Genomic DNA, 23,355 nt, shown 5'->3' with positions numbered 1-23,355 from the left:
TGTTTTCCCCTCATATCTGTTATAGAGAGTGGTGTCATCGGCAAATATACCCATCTCCGAAACAATATTATCAGGGAGGTCGTTTATGAATATCAGGAACAATAGAGGTCCAAGGATAGACCCCTGAGGCACTCCCGCATTTATGTCATATTGTTTGGATGTACGTCCGTCGAGGACAACTTTGATTTTTCTATTACTTAAGAAGGATTTAATTACGGTATGAATTCTTCCAGTGATTCCATATGATCTAATTTTCCTTAGAAGACCATCGTGCCATACCCTGTCAAAAGCCTTAGATATATCAAGGGCCACCGCTCTACCCTCCCCTGTTTTATCCAATGAACGGTATATACGTTCAGAAACTACAGTTAAGATATCTGCTGTTGAACGGGCTTGCCTGAATCCATATTGTTTGTCAGTCAAGAGTTTAGCAGCTGTTAGGTGCTGGACTAGGGCTTTGTTAACTAAGGACTCAAATATTTTGGCGAAAAGCGGGAGGAGGCTAATGGGGCGATAATTTAGTGGGTCAGTTCTTTCACCAGAATTCTTGAAGACTGGTACCACAGAGGCGGTTTTCCAGCAGTCGGGAAAACAAGATTCGTTAAGGCATTTATTGTAAAGTTTGGACAGAACTGGAGCAACCTCGGCAGAGCATTTTTTTAATAGCACAGCCGGGATGAGATCTGGTCCACATGCTTTAGAGGTGTCTAGGTTTTTTATAATAGCATATACCTGAGAAGGGGTGATTTTCAAGTCGTCAAGTGTGGCGTCTGTTCGCAGAGGAAAATCAGGGAGTGAGTGGTGTACCGAGTTCAGTGTGGAGTTTGAGGCAAACCGACTGGCAAGCAGATTAGCCTTGTCAGTTGCCGTGCAAGCAACCTCATGATTGTTTGTTAGTGGGGGAATAATTGACTGTCCATTATTAACTACGCTGTTGTAGATTTTCCAAAAATCCCGGGTTCCTAATTTCTGTGCTTCGATGCGCTTTCTGGTGGTTTCAGAGTAATCTGACTTAGCTGTGTCTATCACTCTCTTACAATTATTTCTAGCTTCTATAAACTTCTGTTTATTTGAGCTGGACTTATGTCGGTTGAATCTGCGGAACGCATGCTGCCTTTGACAAATGGCAGCTGCACAAGCAGAAGTAAACCATTGGGGGGAGTGGGGCTTGCTATAGTATTTCCGTGCGGGAACATGTGCTTCAATAGCAGTTTTGAACCATTCAGTTGTCTCATTTGCACACTGTTCCGCTGGAAGAGTAAAGATATTTTGCCATGGGGCATCTCTGATGAGCTCCCTGATGGCTTCCCAATCAGCCTTTTTGTAATACCTCGTTGTTTTGAGTAGTGGGTCTTCAGTTTTAGGGCGAGAATTTAGGCTGATTTCTACCATTATCACAGCGTGATCAGCATTCCCGAGTGGGCTATGGGCATTTGTTGTACAGTCATTGGGAACTGTTGTCAGAAAGAGATCTAGAAGTGAGGCATGTTGATCGTGCTGGTCTGGGAAACGTGTCGGAAATGTAACCATCTGAGATAGGGAATGAGATATAGAGAAGCTATATGTGGCGCTACCAGCTACGTCTGTGTGATTTGAGAATCCTAGCCAGTTACTGTGGTGGACATTGAAGTCACCAAATACATGTATTTGTGCGCTAGTATCGAGGGAGAGTGCTATATCTATGCTGTCTGAGACTTTGTTTATTAGGGTACAGTCTTGGTTTGAGGGAGAGCGGTAGAGAAAATATAAGCAGCTAATATTGTGTTGCATATTTAGTCTGAAGCACATAAAGGCCTGGCCCTCTGATTCTAGTTTTATTTCTCTAGTTAGGGGGAGGGTGTTTCGAATATAGACTCCAAGTCCATGCATATGTCTGTCCGAATCCTTACGGTAGAGTGGGAGATAACCAGGCATGTTAAAGTGGTTAGAGGGTATGGAGGAGTGAAGGTTAGTTTCACTTAATGCTAAGATATCCGGGGTGTTTACAAGGAGAAATGACTCAACATCATCTAAGTTAGTTCTAAGCCCGCGGATATTAGTAAATGCAAGCCTCAAGGGAGGAGGCAGGTTGGTTTTCTTTGAGTTTGGTCCTGGTTTATGCAATAATTTATTTCAACCTTATGGTATTTTCAAGCATCTAAACCAGACAATTACATTTTTGATACTGAAAAAAGGAAAGAAAAGATCGGGCCTCGACCCTCAAAAAACCAGAGGGGGTGGTAATAGCAATTAAATGTATTATAAGATAATATTTATTTCTAACTAATTTTAACATAATAACATACAGATAGTTTTAAAACTTTGTATATAATATTCTTTTTATTTTATTATTTTTTTACTTTTATTATTTTTTTATTTATCTTTTAATAGACTTACTTTCCATGACTCAATTAACTATAGGACGCGAGTATAATCTCCATTTTCTTTCCCTTATCTTTCTCAGAGTTTCTAGACTAATATGACAGTTATCAGTTGATCACTGTCTCCTCTTTTTTTCTTCCTCTCTCTTTTTTTTCTTCTTTTTCCATTACGCGCTGTTCTATTTCTTTCTCTATATATCCGTATACTTTCTCCCCTTTCTTCCTAGGTTAGTAAACGCGTGTCAAGGCATTTACGTGTAAGAACGTACATATTTAGAGGCGTGTGTGTGTGTGTGTATGTATGTGTGTTGCGTGTGTGTGTGTGTGTGTGTGTATCTATGGTTACATCAAGCTGCCGCTTATAAGTGTCATAATATTTTTATTTGTTATTTTTTATTTTTTTAAATCCCAACCACCCTCTCTATAAAATGTATTAAGTGGATTGCTACTACCACCCCCTCTGGTTTTTTGAGGGTCGAGGCCCGATCTTTTCTTTCCTTTTTTCAGTATCAAAAATGTAATTGTCTGGTTTAGATGCTTGAAAATACCATAAGGTTGAAATAAATTATTGCATCGACAATTATGTAATTTCCGTGTTATATTTTTTATCTTATTGCTCTGTTTACCACATTGAGCTCTCATACCCGGATTTCCTCTGGAATTATTCCATTATAACACTATATATATATATATATATATATATATATATATATATATATATATATAGAGAGAGAGAGAGAGAGAGAGAGAGAGATAGATACTTAGTTATATTTTTTTGGAAAAAAGGATTCCAGTAGAGTGCTCTATTATAAGGAAAAATTCCGAAAATAAGAGCATATTATTTATATTTTATTTTCAGAAAGTTTAGATGAGATAAGTCATTGGTACCGTCATTTTAAAACATGATAATAGGGGATTGTTTTAAATCCCCCTATAAAACTCTCTTGTATCGTCTGAAGAGAGCTTGACATGGGGGATCTAAAACGGTCTCCTATTATCAGATTTCAAACTGACGGTGTGACATCTCATCTAAACTTTCTGTAAATAATAAAAAAAAAATATATATATTAGTGATGAGACAATTCCAATATTTTTCTCAATTGCGATACAATTACCGATTCCAAGCTACATTCCAGATTCCAATACAATTACTGCTTTCGATTCTTTATAAAATATTTGTAATAGTGAATAGAAAAATTATAGCATTTTAACTACTAAAATATTTTAAAATGTTTTTTACCATCAAAATTACAAAACTCTGGTTGCTGTGAAATGATTGATCTCGACCACTATAAAATTCATGATGTCGAATCAAAATGTGATTTATCTAATACTAGCCTGGGTGCCCAGCATTGCCCAGGTGTTTGGAGGTGTGTGTTGAGAAAACTGACGGTATGACATCTCATCTCAACTTTCTGTAAATAATTTTTAAAAAATATATATATTAGTGATGAGACAATTCCAATATTTTTCTCAATTGCGATACAATTACCGATTCCAAGCTACATTCCAGATTCCAATACAATTACTGATTTCGATTCTTTATAAATCTCTAATTATTTAACTATAAGATTGCTATTTCCTCCGATTTTCATAAAAACACATATTGAATATACAGATATTTTACTAAACATCAAAATACACTTATCAGTTTTAGCTTCACTGGTAATTTAAAATCGATTAATATTTATTATTATTATCAGCAATGAAGATTTTCATTTAAACAAAATCAAATAAAAAAGACAATTAAATGAATCATTTTGGCATCGGAAAATAGGCATCAATTTTTCTGAATCCGATATCCCCCAAATCTTCTAATTTTTCCGGTTCCCGATTCTGATTAATCGTCCCAATATATATATATAGAGAGAGAGAGATAGAGATAGAGTTTTAAATTTGCTAAGTTTCTTTCCTCTTATCTATTTGCCTGTCTGGTACCAAATGTACTTGAGCTTTTTTTATGCATTTTTATTCCTACATAATTTTTTATGCTAATATAGAATAGTTCTTAAAAGTAAGATTTCAATAGCATTATCATGCTTATTATTAATATTTATACATATGTGTACATTTTTTGATTTGAGTAGTAGTTTCCACTAGAGCGATTTGATTTTAACAGGTGTCATATTTTAAATCTCTAAAACAGTTACATGGTAAACAGCTGATGATACCTATTTTCTATTTAACAATTTAAGTTAAGGTTTCATATTTTTTCTTTTTTTTTAATGTTATATGATTTAATTCTGTTTTGTAATTGTGAATTTTCTAGTGGTAAGTTGGCTTATGCAAGTGCTAAGTCTGTGATATGTTGGAATTAGTATCCTTAGAAATTTAAACAGCATTTAAAAAATTTTTCTTTCATATATTTTATAAAATACTCAAAGCTTCTTTAGATTATACATAGATGTGCGAGTTATACCATGCAATTCTATGAAATAAATAAAAACAATTATATATAGGTTGTCTGAAAGTATTTGAGAAAATATTTGATTATTGAATTATTTATATAAATAAAAATACACAAAAAACTATAAGTGTAATAATATTGTACCTTCTATTTTAATGTTAAATGGAATTCCAAATGGATAGATGCCGACAATATGTCCTGTGACTGGATCAGGTTCATACAGTGTTGCTTTGTACACTAAGAACTAGAAACAGAAAAGAAAAATAATTATGATTAAAAGCTAATGAAAAAAATAGTAGGGCAGACTCTTGGCTTAACTGGCATGTGAACAAAAATAACAATTAACGATTTGCAGATGGCTGATGAGACAACACCATAATGGTGGAACTTGAATAGGATTTGATTATTTAAGAGGATGGCTCAACAAGAATGTATTTACATTGGGCTTAGAAAACGACCATGCTATAGTCAGCTGGGAAGCAGCCCCAAGGTATTGTTTCACAGATGGATAATTCAGAAAAAAACTTTGAAATATTTATTTGTATAAACTAGAAAAATACATAATGAACAAATTAGACACAAGGCCATTCAAAAGTGTGGGGATAATGGGTGTTGTTCGTCATTCTTGGTCTCAAATGCTTAAAATTGCCTATCCTACTCTTAACTAGAAATATCTCAGCCACACAATACCATAGGGGGCTGTCCTATTTTAGATAAACCCAAATTTGAAAAAGTTTTATTGAATTCATCAAATTTTTCTATAGTTTTAGACAGAGAGTAAGGGAAGTTATTGACAGTAGTTCTACCTAGCCAAATGTTTTAGGGAGGATAGAGATAGAAGGTCAATCAAGCACCTGCCAACAGATGAAATGTTTCTATGAAACAAACATCACTAAGCTGGCTAGAAGATGACTAATTGCATTTATTCAAAGAAAAACAATACAGAAATGCTAACCTGCAAACATTAAAGTCAGTTTTAATGATCATCATAGGTTTAGCGCCCTACGGGTAACTATTCTTTATGTTGTGGTGCCCACCTTCTGGATAAAAATGAACTCTTCTTCTTGCTATAAAGACCTCTCAGCATTATGCAGACTTGGTCAGTCGGACTGACATATAACCACTCTCTTTATTTGTTGTATTAGCTTTTATTTTTAATATACAGTTTCCAATTTTCGATCCTCTCTGATCCATTCGAACGGAATAAAAATAAGAGGTTTTACTTTTGGAATGTTCCTCGTACTTTGTTCCCACTGAATACCAGCTTGTATCTCTCTTCAATTTGATTATACAACTGTCAAAATAGATAAAATCAAAAGTAATGATTTATTTTATAAATACTTCAATCGAATCTGCTGTAATGAACTTGTTGCTCTGTTATCCACTCGCTGTATGAAGTACGTTCCAAAAGTAATGCCTCCTATTTTTTTTTTTATTCTGCCTGAATGGATTAGAGGGAATTGAAAATTACATTGTTATGATGAACATTTATGACCTGAAAGTTTCATCTCTCCATTACAGATATTGATGGTGTGAAACTCTAACAAAGCAAACCTTGTCATGGACATGCATCTGAAGCAGAAATGTGTCAATGAATTCTTTCATGCAGAAAAAATTGAACCGATCAACATTCACCAGCGCCTGCTGAACGTTGATAAAGTTGATGTCAGCACAGTTAGGAGATGGGTTCATCGATTTCAGATGCGAGTGACAAAGCGCCATCATAACTTTTTCGACCAAAGCATTAAAAGAGGTTAGTAAAAGCGCATCAAGAATGGTGATGACTATGTAGAAAAATAAATTCTGTAGCACAAAAGGTTGCTTGTTTTAATGATACCTCTCCCATCTTTGTAGCTCTTCAATGTTTTAGTTTTTTAGTTAAAAATTAGGAAGCCTTACTTTTGGAATGACTCTTATAAATACCAACCAAACTGAGAATTAGTTAAATCCCAATCATTCACCGATGAATCTCCCAAATACCAGAGAGCTTTCTACTCTGATAACTTCTTTCCTCAAGCTACCAGCCTTCTCACCTTTCTCCCTTCTCTCTGCTTCCATAACTGTACTGACATGTAGAGGTTTAAATGTAATGTGAACAAATATCTTGCTGTACAACTCCTCACTTAGAATGCCACCTATAAATTTTGGCTGTTAATTCTTAGTAGACCCTTACATCTCAGTGTCAAAGGGCCTTATCTTTGGTTAATTAAATAAAAAAAAAAATTATCCATACATATCAACTTTATTTATATCTTGTTGAACAACTAAAGTAAAAACTAACAAATGAGTTAAGAATTCTGAATTTTTGAGATGAGGAACAATTGTTTGTAGTATTTGGATTAATTGGACTACTTTTCTCATCTTGAATGTTATTTGAACAGCATTTTGGCTAATTATGATATATGCACCTGAAGAAGGTTGGAGATTGTGAAAATGACACTCAAGATGAGAACAGTAGTCTGATGAATCCAAATAATACAAGTTAAGAAGAGTTCAAAGGTCAAATCAAAGAAAATATTGCCTTTTTTTTATTCTTATTCATCCCAAACAAGGTATATTGCCACTTAGGCATAAAGGACTACTATTTGGGACGATGTTTACAGGAGATCATGTAAGGAGATGAGCGAGATATTGGTTAACACAGGGCTCTATATTGCGAGTGAAACAGTTGCATTTGCAAGTGATTTTTCAAAGTGGCGACTAGAAATAATGAAATACTTATCTTTTGGCGATTGTATTTCTTTCAACGACAATCTTCCAAAGCTCACTACTGAGTGAAAAATATCTTTACAACTTTTTTTTTTAATAAACGAGCAAAGTCAAATTATTTAAACAATAAAAGGTTTAACAAAACAATATACTTTTTTTTAGCAAAGGCTGTTTAAAAAAGCATCTGAAGAAATTAGAATGTTTAGAACTTCAAGTATCAACATAAAATTTGGTGTATATTTAGAATTACACTTATAAAAAAAATACAAAAAAATCTTTATGATGTATATACTCGTCATAGAATGACGATGTCATATTCTAAAAATTATTGGGTTTGGCTAGTAACGTTTCTATTTGGCTAGTAAACGAAATTATTTTGTTGTCAAAGGTCAACTAAATATAAATTTGTCTGTAGAGCCCTGTAACATTATATTTAAACTTCTAAATGTCAGTACAGTCAGGAAAGCAGGAAACAGGGAGGAAATTCCAAAGAATAACAGTCTGAGGGAAAAAGATATTAAAATAGGTTTTCTAGCATCTAGGGACCTCTACAGGAAAGGGGTGGGATTTTATTGATAAATAGGTTTTTCAGGGGTATGTATATTGAGGGGGCACAAGTGCAACAAGTTCAGCAGAGCAAATTCCATTAAAGTATTTGCAAAATAGGCACAGAGATGCAACATTGCGGTGATGGGAAAGGGGTTTGAGCTTGGCTGATAGATTGGAGACTCTGTTTTGAACCCCGTCTAAGAGTGAAAAACAATTGGTATAGATGCACCAGATATGGCAACAATACTCCACGCATGGGTAATTTACTGGCTTTTTAGAGACACAGGATACTTTCAGGTATGAATAATTTTCAAGCACAGTAAAGGGAATCCAACCATTTTGCAGCAGCCTTGGCAATGTCCTCATTGTATTTGTTCCAGTTCATGTTGCCTGTGAATGGTAAGCTGAGATGTTTGAAGGATGAGCTCTCAGGTAGAGTGTTATTAGTAATGACTATTGGTGACTGAGGATGTTTCTTGTAATTGTTAAAGGAAAGAAGTTTAGTCTTAGTAGCATTAAATGACGCCATTCATTTTACATCCCTATTCCACTTTGGGTTTTGTTAAGAAAAGGTCAAAATAAGGTGTCATGTTCATATATACATAACACTTGTGAGTTCATAAAATCTGTTACTATATTTAGAAGTCTATGACTGTAACTTGTTTCTTTAGATGCCAGTAGCTAGGGGTTATAGTAGCAATACACATGAAAAAATTGAAATAGCTTGAAATATTTCAATATTGGTATGCATAGAAAGAGCTTGATGAGCTAAGAAAGAATCTTTTTAAATTTCTAAAATCTGACTAAAATTAAGGAAGTTATGGCTATTTTTGTGCCTCACACATTTGGATATTTTTCCCTCTTTAAGACCATATGCGTTTCGTCACATATTTTACACTACTTTTTCAGTAAAAATGTCATATCTTTGTTAAAACACAAGACTAAGAAATGAAATTTACCATATAAGTGTATTTTTATACAAGGAATCAGAATATGCAACTGAAAATCTCCCAAAGTTTATGGTTTCCAAATAATCTGCAGTAAATGTGCATAAATATGCAGCAATTCCTTAAAAATGCCATGTATCCATAAACAGAAAAGAAGTTGGAGAACTCAAAGTTGAATTGTAATGTGCTTTATGTACAAAAAGCTTAAATCTAAACATAAGACCATTTAAAAATGAATATATTGCAATATTTCTTTGGTATTATTGTAGATTAACACCTTTTGTTTAACCCCACTCAACTCCTTCTGACCACCCCTCCAAAATGTGATTCTACCTTTTTAGGAAATTATGTATAAAATGCCATGAAAAACTTTAATGAAAGATAAACAAATTATTTTAGAATTGAATGTAAAATAATTTCCTAATATAGGTCATTCTAGCATTTTAGGGCAGTTAACTGTTTTTTTTTATGAGAATATGGGGAGGGTTGCCATTCGGACTTAGTGTTATTGTTAGGGTTAAAGAGTGTTTTAGGAATACGAACCGTTACTTCATTTTTGTTTTGTTGTCCTAACTGCAAAATGCCGTTTCCATTTCAAATAAATATTTTACAGAAAGATATATATATATATATATATACATACATATATATGTGTGTATATATATATATATATACATACATATATATGTGTGTGTGTATTCGACAGGTAAATAAGTCAGCAAATGTTATATTTAGTTTTAATTTAATAAAAAACTGCGTTGCGAAATTTCAAAGAAAATTCCATAAATTTGTTGATTTCTATTTTCGAGGTTGAAGGTGTTAATTCCATAGGCCGTTTATACTACGCTGGAGCAGGTTGTAAAAATATCTTTCGCTTAATAAGTAGAAAGAAAAAATAACGAAATAAAAAGCTTCCTAATTGTAGTTTGATGTGTTTTCTTTTAAAATTTCAAGAATATTGATATAGATTTTGAGGGTTTGTATTACTATACACATAGATTCGAAAAAGTTGTCAAAAAACAAATATATAACAAATAAATGTTATCAAAAGCAAGTTACTTTTCTACCTAACTGGATAATTTTTTAGTGTTTTTATTTAATGTAACATGTTTATTCAGCTTGAAAACAGTGTTTACCGATGTTTTGGAAAATTTAAAATGGCGCCCGACTCTTGAAACGGCAAGTTTGTGGAAAAGAGTTAAAAATAAAAAAGTAGACAAAATACTGCTAGAAACTCGCTCAATATATGTTACCGTGACATGTGACATAGGCTGACATATATTCAGTGGGTTTTTAACAGTATTTTGTATAGTTTTTTATTTTTAACTCCTTTTCTCAAACTTACCGTGTCAAAGAGAGTCGGGCCGGGCGCCATTTTTAATTTTCCAATACATCGGTAAACACTGTACGTTTTTCGAGCTGAATAAACATGTTACATTAAATAAAAACACTAGAAAATTATCCAGTTAGGTAGAAAAGTAACTTATCTTGCCTTTGATAACATTTATTTGTTATATATTTGTTTTTTGACAACTTTTTCGAATCTATGTATAAACGAGATTTTGATACTTATTTTGATTTTGAAAAAAAACATTTGTGGCTGTTCGCAGTAAAACATTGTTTTAATTCGCAGTTCAAAACTAATTTAAAGAATAAAAGTGCATGCAATCTACAAAAGTTTATTTTGTTTTTTTAACCATGTTTTTAAATTTGACGAGAAATGTGAGAAATTGCAACAGATTCAATGAATGTCCGCGTATTCAATCACCGCGAGCGGATATTTTGTCAACACGGTTTTTTAACAAATAAGAAATAATATTTTTATTATGTTTGAAACAACTTTAATAGTTTATTTTGGAAGTATATTCCATAAATAAAAAAAACCCACTTTAAAAACAGAAATTACGATTTTTTTATATTTTATTCGCAGTTTTGTCTTAGGGGTGTCAAATTTGCAATGGCGATTTTCCCAAAGATTCTGACACTGCTACAGATTCATAATGCCGAATTGGTTGGGATTGTTGTTATTATACATTCTGAAAACCGAATAGTTCTAAACTAATGTTATTCTGATAACAAAATAGCTCTAATTAAACATATAAGAACATTTATATTTTCATGTTTTTCTTAATTCGTTCTTGAATAAAAATTAAAGAACGCGTGTTGTTTATACACTGCTGTGCTATGGCTGATTCTACAGGCTGGAGCTGCTGCTGCTGCTAGTAATTCTAACTTCATTTGACCAAATTCGAGAAATAGAAACAATTTTTTTTTTGGGTAGGTCCTTTTAAATTATCAATTACCGCGGTCCTACTCAACATAAAATAATACTTTTAATTGATAAAGATAGTAAAAAGATTGATTTACTTACTACTGAGTGTCCGAAGAATTTTTTTTTCAAAATGTTCGATACTAGTCATATTAAAGTCTTATTTTTAACACAACAAAAAAAGAAATGGTCAAAAATATTTCGGACACTTGACAGTATTAAGATTAACACCTCTACTGATTGGTTCCCAAATTTCATGACGAAATTCTTCATACAATCACGGTACGGACCTTTAGAAAACAGAGGGGGTCATTACAAAACCTTACCGAAAACGCCATTTTATGACGTTCACATTTTTATCACTTTATTTGCTTAAAACTCTTAAAATATATAATGTACATTCATATTTATTAATTCATTTGAAAGTATATTCATTTCCGAACAAAACAGTAGTAATTTGAAGACTTGAAGTGCTTTGGTTTAAAAAATATGGCTCTTATAATAGAACTACCTTGAAATCTGTGATTATCCAAAGCGTTTTTTCGTCCGTGTGTATTACTAGTTATAGCTCAAGGTTTTGCCTGCCTAGAATATGTGCCAGTAATGCAGTGTTCTAAATGGCATAGGTTCCTATTGCAACAGAGTGTGGATGTGCACACTCGTTCAGCCTGGTGGCCGGGGTGTGGTGTCTGCTCTGATGCTGCAGTCAAGTTAAATTATTCTTAATCAATGGAAAGGGAAACCCTTCTATACTAAGGCAATTTTATTTTTGCATACTGCCAGAGTTCCCCACTTTTAGGGAGCTGGTTTTCTCCCACATAAAAAACGACCTTGTGTCACATTTTGTTTTCATGGGGAAGCAAATAGATACAGAGTGTGGATGCGCATATGGCAGCAACAACAGTCATATGCAAATGACCAAGCTGGCTGCACACTGTGACAGCAAAGATAAAAAGGACATATATATTCAAGGAAGAGGTATTTGAGATGTGTTCAAGATACGAGAGAGCGGAAATAGATGTGTTACGACAGGGAAAGATGTGTCCTAAACATGGCCGGACAAAAACAGAATACCATATGTTCAACACAGCAGAGTCTTGTTAGACACAATGGGGTACAAGAAAACTTTTGAACAAGAGACAAGGTGTTATTCTGGAAGTACCTGTAAATGTGTGTGGTTTCTATTGAAAAAAATGTAAGTCGAATTCTTTCCTTGTCTTTGTTTCTTTCAACATGTGGATCCTATGTAATGACTATGTTATACTATGACAAATTGAGGCTCTCACTGCATCTTACTGAGGATGGTGCTGAGGTGCTTGTTTATATAGATAACACAAACTCTCTCTGATTGGTTGAAGTCCAATATAGGTAACCAATTGAGATTGAGTATTTGGATCCAAATAGTATTAAGTATTTCAACGAAATAAACATTGAATGTCTCAGATATAGTTTCTCTGGTGTTGTTGTTGTTACTGCTGAAATAAGCATCCCATAAAACTCTGAGTCCCGGACTATCATCTGCTAACGACATTAGTATTGTTTACATAAATGTATTAATACTCACGTGTTCTAAAATGTACTCCATACTGAAGAGTTCCACAATTCCTCCACGTTTATTTGTTATTAGAAGATTATCACTAACGAGTACATCATGGATGTTGTTTCCAAATATCTGCAATAAAAAAAAATAAAATTAATGCCTTTGTAGAAATTCATGCATATGTGAGGTTTACTCTATTGACATTTATTAATCTGGGAGCATAGTTAACAGTCAAGAAATAAAAAACAAATTACAACTAATAACTTTGACCAAATGCATTAAAATTTAATTTTCTACCGACCTGTAAACTTTTAGAACACTGATTTTAAGATTCATTATTTTTTAATTTGTTATTATTGTCAGAACAAATCAAAGACGGTATCAAATTTTAGGAGGTGGTCACTTTGTTTGAGATAATTTCAGATTTAAAAGATAATAAAAAAAAAACTAGATTGACCTAGTATTAACCTTGAGTCAGAGGGCCTTTAGAGTTAGCGATAAGATGAGTAATTTTTTGTGGTTTTTGCTGCATCCATCTTTTTCTGACTCAAATTCGGCAATGAAGAGCATACTACCACCATTCAAACCCTATTCGATGATGCAAATGTTACGAGTGGGCATCAATCATGACGATGGATTCAGTAGATAGTCTTTTGTACATCTTCAAATATTATTCAGGTTACTGATCAGCAGTTCCGTTCAGACATTAAAAAGACAAGCAAATCTTATATAGTGGTCTATATAATGTGTGTTGTTGTATGTATATATAAATATGTGTCTCTTAATGTATGTGCTTACATATTTATTTATAAATGTGATCGTCTAGAAATGTTTGTTGTGGGTGCAGGTGTTTCTTTGTATGGTTGTGTGTTTTTAGACATTCGACAACAGTTCAATAAAGAGGCAATTAAAGTAACACAGACAGCTCTTACGACTGACAAATAACTATTTCTGGGGTTTACATTAACAAACTGAAAACACATACCCTTTTCATTTTTTGGACGTTTCCTCCACTTTCTCCATTTCATGGCTCTGACATGTTGCCACGCTTCAGGTTTCTTCCTTTCATTTTAGAAAACGTCAAAACATGAACCATCTCTTTCATGCATAAACATTTATTTTATGCCCTGGAGTTTGCAGCGGCTAAATCTTGCTAATTTCATGTTCCCTGGGTCCCGGACGTGGAGAAAATTTCTTTCGATCCTGTCGCTAGCAAACCCCGCTCTCAACTGTGTCGTCTGTCAACTCAAAACTACATGTACATCTAAACCCTTTCTCTACCTCAATATGTCACCACCCACATAACCAAATAATCAAAATCACCTGATGCAAATTGCCCGTATAGTTTAACTGACATATTTTGTTTTGTAGCATTCCTTTCTATTAAAATATTTTTTCTGAATATTTTCCTCTACGTAACATTTAACAATATTAATAATAATAATTGTTCAGGATTGTCTGGCAGAAAACATAAACTGAAATTTGAATGTACCTTTTAGGAAGTTTTTTATTCCAGAGCAAAGTCATGTTCTCCATGGAACTAAAAAAAGGATGAGCCATAGTGATAGTGGTTCATGTCAAATTAAATTTATGCCCCCCCCCCCACCAAACAAATTTAAATAGAGAAGTGCAAGAAACCATGTAGATAGAAGATGTGTACATGTAAACACCATTTGAATGTTTTATCCACGTCGTCTTCAATCTTGGACATCATAGACTTTTGCTTTTTATTTGCTTCCTCACAAAAGCAAAATGTGACACAAGGTCGTTTTTAATATGGAGTGAAACCAGCTTCCCAAAAAGTGACACTCTGGAAGTAATCAATAATAAAAATTGCCTTAGTATAGAAAGATTTTCCCTACATTGACTAAGGATAACTTAACTTAACCGTAACATCAAGACAAGGCTGTTTATGGACAGAGAATACTGCCTTTCTTCTAGCAAGATGAACACTACTGTTGCATTTTAGTCCACCCAAGGTATTTTTAAATTATTGGAGCCAAAAGATTAGTATTATTATCATGTAGATTGAATCAAATTTGTTTTACAGAGAAAAATGCAATTTAAGGACAAATATGATTAAATGACGTTTTAGGAAATTAATTCACTAGATTTTGTAAACAATAACAAGAAGGAATTTTAGATAAATAAAAACAAATATGTTTTAATAGAAAAGAATGTTAGAACATGAACAAAATATGTGACGAAGGAAGATCATTCGATTTATGTCTTTGGTCACGTGGAGTTAATGACGTAACAAGATTGTTTGGAAATATACATAATCAGAGTTAAGTGTTAGGATTCATCATAAGACGATAATAATATGTAATCCATGAAAAAGGAATGGCATGCAATCCCAGAACAAAAGAGTCGCACAGAAATAAATGTAAATGCACAAAAACAATTTGGTTGTCTTAGTTGCCAGGGTAGACTTACATTTTCAGAAGCACATCTGGTTGATTGGTCGGTTGTTTTTGTTTTACGGCATATCAACCCTTTTCGGGTTATTTAATGCCGAATCCAAAGATTTTGAAGAAAAATTTTTTTAATAGAATATATTTGCTGTTTTCACGTTGGTTTCTATTTAACCCATAGTTGGGACCCTAACAGGTACAACCACTCCGGGTCAGAGTGGACCTGGGAGCAATGGTAATTAAAGGGTGGCTCCACACTCCCCAAAGCCCACAAGCTGGGGCCTCACCATTGGATATAGTTTAAGGTCATATCCAAGACCCCCATTAAGGGACTTTTACCCTCTGCAGGGGGGCAGTCGGCGTATTCTAATGCCCCACCGACAGGGCCGGAAGCGCATCTGGAATAATACAGCGAAGGTTCCGACCAAAAAGGTAAGTCCTTCCATTGTCTGGGCAAGTAGACATTAATGCTATATGTCCTGTTTGTTGAAGGTATCTATATCTGTTTATTATGCGCTAAAAATGTACACACACACACAATGAACATTACATAGATGACTATATAACATGTACACAGTTTGGTTCCCTGGTTTATACATACATATTTTATGTATACTTGCTTATACACCCCTCCATGTCATACAGAGCCACCCAAAAATATTACATTACTGTGGTTGTGTGTTGATCAACTCACATTTAAAAATTGACAAATACGCATAGGGCAATGTTGGCAGCTGGTTTGGCTGCCCCATACACAACGTTACAATCGTCAAAGGAAGAAAATTTAAAAAATAAATAAAACAAACTTTCTACTCTAATAACCTCTTTTCTCAGACTGCTTGCCTTTAAAATTTCCTTCTTGCTCCCTGTTTCCCCAATTACTGAAATTTAAATGTAATGTGAACAAACATCTCACTGTAAAACTTGCCATTAAGATGCCCCTATAAATCTGACCTTTTAATTCTCAGTACCCCTTGTACATCTCTGTGGCAAATGCCTTGTTTGGAGTGAATATAAGGAAGTAAAAAAAAAGAAAAAGTCATATATATGTACCTTAGTTTCAACAGCAAACATCCCCACAAATTCAAGTGGAAACACATTGAAAAGTGCAACCGCTTTCACCATAAATCTTGGAACATTCTGTAAAAATAAGCAATGTTATATGTATATATATATATATATATATATATATATATATTAAGAATTATCTAACACAGCAGTTTTGGAGTATTCTGCCGAATAATAAAAACTAATTGTAAATTTCTATTTTACAGCTTTGTTCTTACTATTATATGTATATGTGTGTGTGTGTATTCTAGATTAGAAATATCCAAAAGTAAAAACAAGGTTGATGATAGTGCTCAATTAAAAGAACAAGATATTATTTTATTCCATTTAGGTAAACAAAATTATCATAAGTCACTACAATAAATTTACTGTTTCAGTCTTAAAATAAATTTTAATATATATAAAGAAGCTTTGAGTAAAAATAAATGTAAAAATAAAAATAAAGAATGCAGTTTAACTTCCCGGAAAAAAAAAATTTTTTTTTAACCTACTGCAGACTTAGTATCTACATAATCCGACGTCTACAATTACAAACTGGAATTCAATTATAAAAACATTAACTAATTTTGTTAAATAAAATTAGACTTAGCACTTGCATAAGCGAATTTCTCAAAAGCCTACAATTATAAAAGAGAATTCAACTATTTAAAAGTAAAAAGATAAAATAAAATAAAATAAAATAAAACCTTAACTAAAAAATTTTTAAAATAAGAAACCAGGGATCATCAGCTGCTTACCATGTAGCTGTTTTGGAGATTTAAAAACAGGACAGCTGTGAAATACATTGCTCTCTCTCTTCCTATATATATATATATATATATATATATATATATATATATATACCCGTTCACATACTTTTTTTCATAATAAAGCTAGAACCCAGAATTAGATGGAATCAAGCCATTGCATCAACAACGGACAATGCCAGACCCAAAGTGGGTTTTGATGTACTGCATCTCATCAGTGACGTGCTCCAACATAGGCGTGTTGTCCGTTGTCGATGCAATTGCTCGATTCCATCTAATTCTTGGTTCTAGCTTTATTATGAAAAAAGTGTATGTGAGAACGAGTATTTATATATATCTATCTCCCTTTAATGTTTAATATATATAGAAAAGGCGGTTCATCCCCCGTAGAGATGTGATATCTCTCAAAAAATAGGTTGTTCTGAAATTGTTCCGAGGGAGTCGGCTAATTTCAGTTAATGTGTAGATGTGATATCTGCCGCCTGCATACTAGCAGTAACTATCTTAGTTGTAAAAGACGCATTACTTGTCACATCGTAGAATGTAGAACTGGATAAAGAAATATAAATTAAATTCGAGGCATAGCCAATAGATTGCGCCGTAGCCCATATGGTTAGATCGTCAGTATTGTACACTTCATACGTGCGACGACCTGGGTTCGCGCCTATGTTGGAGCATGTCACTGATGAGATGCAGTACATCGAAACCCACTTTGAGTCTGGCGTTGTCCGTTGTCGATGCAATTGCTCGATTCCATCTAATTCTGGGTTCTAGCTTTATTATGAAAAAAGTGTATTTGAACGAGTATTTATATATATCTATCTCCCCTTAATGTTTTATATATATATATATATATATATATATATATATATATATATATATTGTTTCCTTTTTAAAATTAAATGTTTTTAACTCTTTTTCAAAGTGTTTTTTAACATGCTTTATTAACTACTTGTTATATATATATATATATATATATATATATATATTATAATTAAGTAGAGATCTAAAGTGATAAGTAATAAAATTGTATATCTAAAAACAAAAATAAGTTTAAGGATCTCAAAATTCATACTAGACTTATCTGTAAGGAGGACATATAGAGCAATGGATAAAGTACTAGGTAAATTTAGTTATGAGTAACACAATTCTGGAGGTTGAAGTTTCAATCCTTAGTGCTAGTGATACAAAAAATACAATTATGAATTACTTAAGACTTTAAACTGATGGAACAAGAGCATGGGAATAAACACAGGGTTCCATTTGAGATTCCCGAATTTGTGACCTCTGACCTTTTTCAGAAAGGTCCTCCATCACTCTCAACGGGGAAACCCTTGAGGAGACGGATAGCTTCAAATACCTGGGCTGCACGTTCATTGGTACCGGTCAAGGCATGAATGAGATTGAAACGCGCATTAATGCCGCACGAGCTGCCTTTTGTCGACTCCAAAGGCAATTATGGTCACGGCCTGAAATACGTCTGAGGACAAAAATACGAATCTATCAGGCCCTCGTCCGCTCAATACTTTTGTATGGATGTGAGACCTGGCCCATACGGAAAGCGGATCTGCGACACGTAGAAGTTTTCGACCACTATAATCTCCGCCGCATTCTCCATGTCCGTCCCTTGGATTTCGTTGCCAACAAAGAAGTCCGGCGTCGCTGCAATCTCCAGGCAATTACTGACCTACTGCAGGCCCGACGCCTTCGATGGTTTGGCCATGCCTCTCGCTGTGATGCAGAGGTCTTTATCCACGAGGCTATCTCCCCACGTCCTCTACCCGGCTGGAAAAAACGTGTCGGTGGCCAGCTAAGAACATGGCTCGGGACTATCAAAGCCGACGCTGAGATTATTTTGGGCCCGCTCATCTATAGCCTGTCTCGTTGGAGACGTGACTGGCTGTTGCTCACTCGGGATCTTGCCTCCGATCGCCGGGCTTGGGCCGCAGCGATACAAGATGTGCATCTTCATGAAGCCGACTCAACTCCTCCAGGGTGAATGTCGTTTCAAGTACAAGTACAAGACCTTCTTCAGGTGTATCTTATGAAACTCAGGAATCTTCTTTGTTTAAGAATCTTTGCTGAAATCTCTTTCTTTCTTTTCATTCAACATCACTTTTTCCTTTACCAGACATTATTTTGATATTTTGCAAGCTTACTCTACTTTTTTACAAAATAATGACACTTACCGATTGATCCATTCTCTGGAATTTTGATGATGAGATCACTGCTCTGTGGTGTGGATCATCCCAATAAATACTTCTGAGATGAAAAAAAAAAAGAAAAAAAGTCCTATCAATATTTAAAAGAAGAAAAAAAAAAAATAATGGATTATAATGAAAATCTTGTCCGGTTTTTAATAACAAAACAGATGATTCCGATTAATTTCAGTGTTAATGTATTCCCTTCTTTATGATCCGTTAATATGCCTTTTAATTAATGTTACTGGTCCTGTAACCCACCACCGTCATAGAGTCACTGCATAGTGGATGAACGGTGAACATAGACAAAAATTTCTGTATATTTTCTCACTGACCAAAGAACTATATTTTAATATATTCATATAAGAAATTTGCTTTGAAGTTAGTAGTTCTTATCTCCCTTTTATCGTCAACGCTATAGACCTTTTTTTTTTTTATTACATTTTCACCCCAAACAAGGCAAATTGCCACTTTGGTGTAGGGGGCTACTATCAGGGGCAACAACTACTGGGGTACTATGTAGGGATTTGGGCAGCAAGGTGTCGGTTCACGTTACACTTGAACTTCTGCACGTCAGTACTCTTGGGGAAGCAGGGACCTGGAATGGAATTCCAGAGTCTTGCGGTTCTGGGAAAGAAACTATTGGAGTAAAAAGATCTTTTACATCTAGGGACCTCTACAGTGTGGGGGTGGGATCTAGTAGCCTGTCAGGTTTGTCGAGGGTGCTCGCGTCGTGGGGGCACAAGTGATTGCAGTTCATCAGAGCATTCACCACTAAAATACTTGTAGAACAGGCAGAGGGATGCAACATTTCGTCGATGGGACAGAGGCTGAAGCTTAGATGCCAGTTCAGGGCCTATCAGATTTGCGACTCTCTTTTGAACCTTGTCAAGGAGCGAGAGACTAGTAGCAGATGCATCAGCCCAGATGTGGCAGCAATACTCCATACATGGGCGAATGGTGGCCTTATAGAGGTACAGGATACTTTCGGGTGTTAGTAGTTTTCTAGCACGGTAGAGAGAGCCTACCTTTCTTGCAGCGGCCCTGGCAATGCCTTCAATGTAATTGTTCCAACTCATGTTTCCTGTGAACGTTAGGCCAAGGAGTTTGAAAGATGGAGTCTCAGATAAAGAGTCGTTGGCCATTGCTATTGGTGGTAGAGAGGGTTTCTTGTAATTATTGAATGAAACTAGTTTAGTCTTGGCAGCATTGAACGCGACCAACCACTTTTGTCCCCATTCCACTACAGATTGGAGGTCTTCCTCTAGTGTTTCTGCCATTTCTTTAGAAATGTGTTCATTCGTCTTCCTGTCGTGTCTGCCATAGAGTGTAGTGTCATCAGCATATATACCCATCTCAGAGGCAATGTTGTCGGGGAGGTCATTTATGAATATCAGGAACAATAGAGGTCCAAGGATAGAACCCTGGGGCACTCCCGCATTTATATCATATTGTTTAGATGTGCGACCGTCGAGGACTACCTGGATTTTTCTCTTATCTAAGAAGGATTTAATTATGTTAAGTATTCTACCAGTGATACCGTATGATCTGATTTTACTGAGGAGACCCTCATGCCATACCCTGTCAAAAGCCTTAGATATATCTAGAGCTACCGCTCTGCCTTCCCCCGCTTTGTCCAGTGATTGGTATATACGTTCAGAGATCACGGTGAGGATGTCTGCTGTGGAACGGGCTTGTCTAAATCCATATTGTTTGTCAGTCAGTAGTTTAGCATCTGTAAGATGATGGACTAGAGCATGGTTAATTATGGTCTCAAATATTTTGGCAAAAAGTGGGAGGAGGCTAATGGGGCGATAATTTGATGGGTCTGTCCTTTCGCCAGAATTCTTGAATACTGGTACAATAGAAGCAGTTTTCCAACAGCCCGGAAAGCAAGCTTCATTAAGACATTTGTTGTAGTCGCTTTCAAAGCAAGTAGACATAGTACTAAGAAAGTGTATTTATTTGTAAATATTGTTTGTATGTTTTGTTTTATATTAAAATAAATAACACTAATTATCCCCTCCAAACCAATCCTGCTACAATCACTGTCCTACCCTCTGTTCATCAAAATGAACAAAATTTAAATTCTCTTCCCAGTATAAATCAACAAATTAATATTAATTCTCGACCCCGAGCTATTAATAAAACATATACATATATAGGTGCTACTTCAACTTTAATAAAGAAAAGAATTTCAAACCACACTTCTTCTTTCAATAACCAAAATTCAAATAATAACCAGGGAACTTCTCTAACTACACTGGTTAAAAAGCTTAACTCTGCCAATACCCACTTTTCAATTAAATGGACCATCCTAAAAAAAGTTAAGTCTTACACTCCAGGATCTAAGTCTTGTCACCTCTGTACATCTGAAGCTATAACTATTATAACCTCCCCTCAAAGTAGTAATATAATAAACTCTATAAACGAACTGATCTCCTATTGCAAACATATGTCCAAGTTTAAATATGGTAAATTTGAAATTACATAGCTATTAATTTAACCCTTCAAATATATATCTTTTCCCATAAATTTTTTTTTTTTTTTATCTTACCTTCTAAGCTTTTCATATTTTTCTTGTTTTTCTTTATTTCTTTGGCCGGTTTTCCATCTGCTGTCTCCGTTTTATGGTATAAGTATACCTATTAATTAAATATATACATCAACCTACTCATTTTTATTCTATGTATTTGTTTACTTATATTTTACTATATGCATTTACATACACATTTATTTGCCTTATTCCAGAGTTTGTAGATACCGGCCAGTCCCTCCCCTTAATTTGTATGTAAGTATGTATGTATGTATGTTTTTGTTTAACTTGTATATGTTTTTGGATATGTGTATATATTTATGCATGCGTGTGTGTGTGTGTTTGTATATATATGTGTGTGTGTGTGTTGTATATGTATACATATATGTGTGTGTATGTATGCACATGTATATGTGCATTTGTGTGTCTGTATGTATGTATATGTATGTGTGTGTGTGTGTATATATATATATATATATATATATATATATATATATGTATGTATGTATATGAATGTGTGTGTATATATGTATATATAGTTTTTTTTTTTAATTTTAATTTATTTACTTTCATTTTGATTTTTTTTTTTAAACCTTAATTTACTTGATTCATCCAGCCTTGACAGACGTGTTTTAAATATTCTCTCCAATGCTTTTCCTTTTAATGATTTGGAATTCATTCCATTTGTGATTTTTTCCAAGGAACTCTGCCTTTTAGATCATTTTGGACCATTTGGAATTTACCCATTGCATTGGGCATTTTTAATTCGACCGTTTTGGATTTTACCATTCTTGGACTATCCATTCATGTGAAATCTTTTTATCATTTTTCTTTTACCTCCTATTCCCCTTACCTTACCCTCTTTTTAACCAAGTAACCAAGATCTGTGACTTACTTGTAGTTTCATTAAATACTTTTATATGCAAAATCCGATCCTGCATTTTGCTAATTCCTGCCCTCTGATGAGAAGAAGAGTATTTCTTCGAAACTCCGCGGATTAAGGACTATCCACTTATCTTGTGCTTCCTTTTTTAAAATTAAATATGTTTTTAACTCTTTTTCAAGATGTCTTTTAACATCTTTTATTAATCATTTGTTCATATATATATATATATATATATATATATATATATATATATATATATATATATACAGGGTGTTTCAAAAGTCTTGGGAACATTACAACATATTTAAAATCATTATGTTCCCAAGACTTTTGAAACACCCTGTATATATATATATATATATATATATATATATATATATATATATATATATATATATATGTCTGCTTGATTGCTTAAATCTTGTCTTTGACGATTGAGCGATTCCATCTTTTAAAAAAGGGACGACTGGTGAATATATATATATATATATATATATGTGTGTGTGTGTATGTGTATGGAGGAAAGAGGGCTGTGAGGCTAAGGAATGAGGGTAAAGAGTTGTATGGTTTGGCTTCAATTCTAGCTGATGGCACCCAAGTCATATATATTCTTTTAGTTTTGATCTCACTACTATATATTAGGTGCAATATAATAATTGATGGAGAATTGTATTTATAATAATAAATATGTAATCTACATGAATTAAAATATCATCTGGGCAA

The 23,355-nt window shown here is 34.0% G+C and overlaps 1 protein-coding gene across 3 annotated transcripts in view; it reads right to left on the bottom strand.

Moving 5' to 3' along the window:
• The window catches only part of LOC145265470 (DDB1- and CUL4-associated factor 17-like), a 237,642-nt gene that overhangs the window by 36,246 nt on the left and 178,041 nt on the right, over positions 1–23,355 (bottom strand). For all 3 annotated transcript variants that reach the window (XM_080121336.1, XM_080121335.1, XM_080121337.1), the window contains 4 exons: positions 19,199–19,271; positions 16,249–16,335; positions 12,806–12,913; positions 4,912–5,011 (listed from right to left, as the gene is read on the bottom strand). In XM_080121336.1, coding sequence (XP_079977462.1) covers positions 4,912–5,011; positions 12,806–12,913; positions 16,249–16,335; positions 19,199–19,271 — 368 coding nt within the window. The remainder of the gene's footprint in view (positions 1–4,911; positions 5,012–12,805; positions 12,914–16,248; positions 16,336–19,198; positions 19,272–23,355) is intronic.

The sequence above is a fragment of the Euprymna scolopes genome, chromosome 40 (genome assembly GCF_053919585.1).
Source record: "Euprymna scolopes isolate OS-2025 chromosome 40, ASM5391958v1, whole genome shotgun sequence".
Lineage (NCBI taxonomy): Eukaryota > Metazoa > Mollusca > Cephalopoda > Sepiida > Sepiolidae > Euprymna > Euprymna scolopes.
The sequence above is the reverse complement of the archived record's forward strand: the minus strand, read 5'-3'. Positions and strand labels throughout refer to the sequence as shown.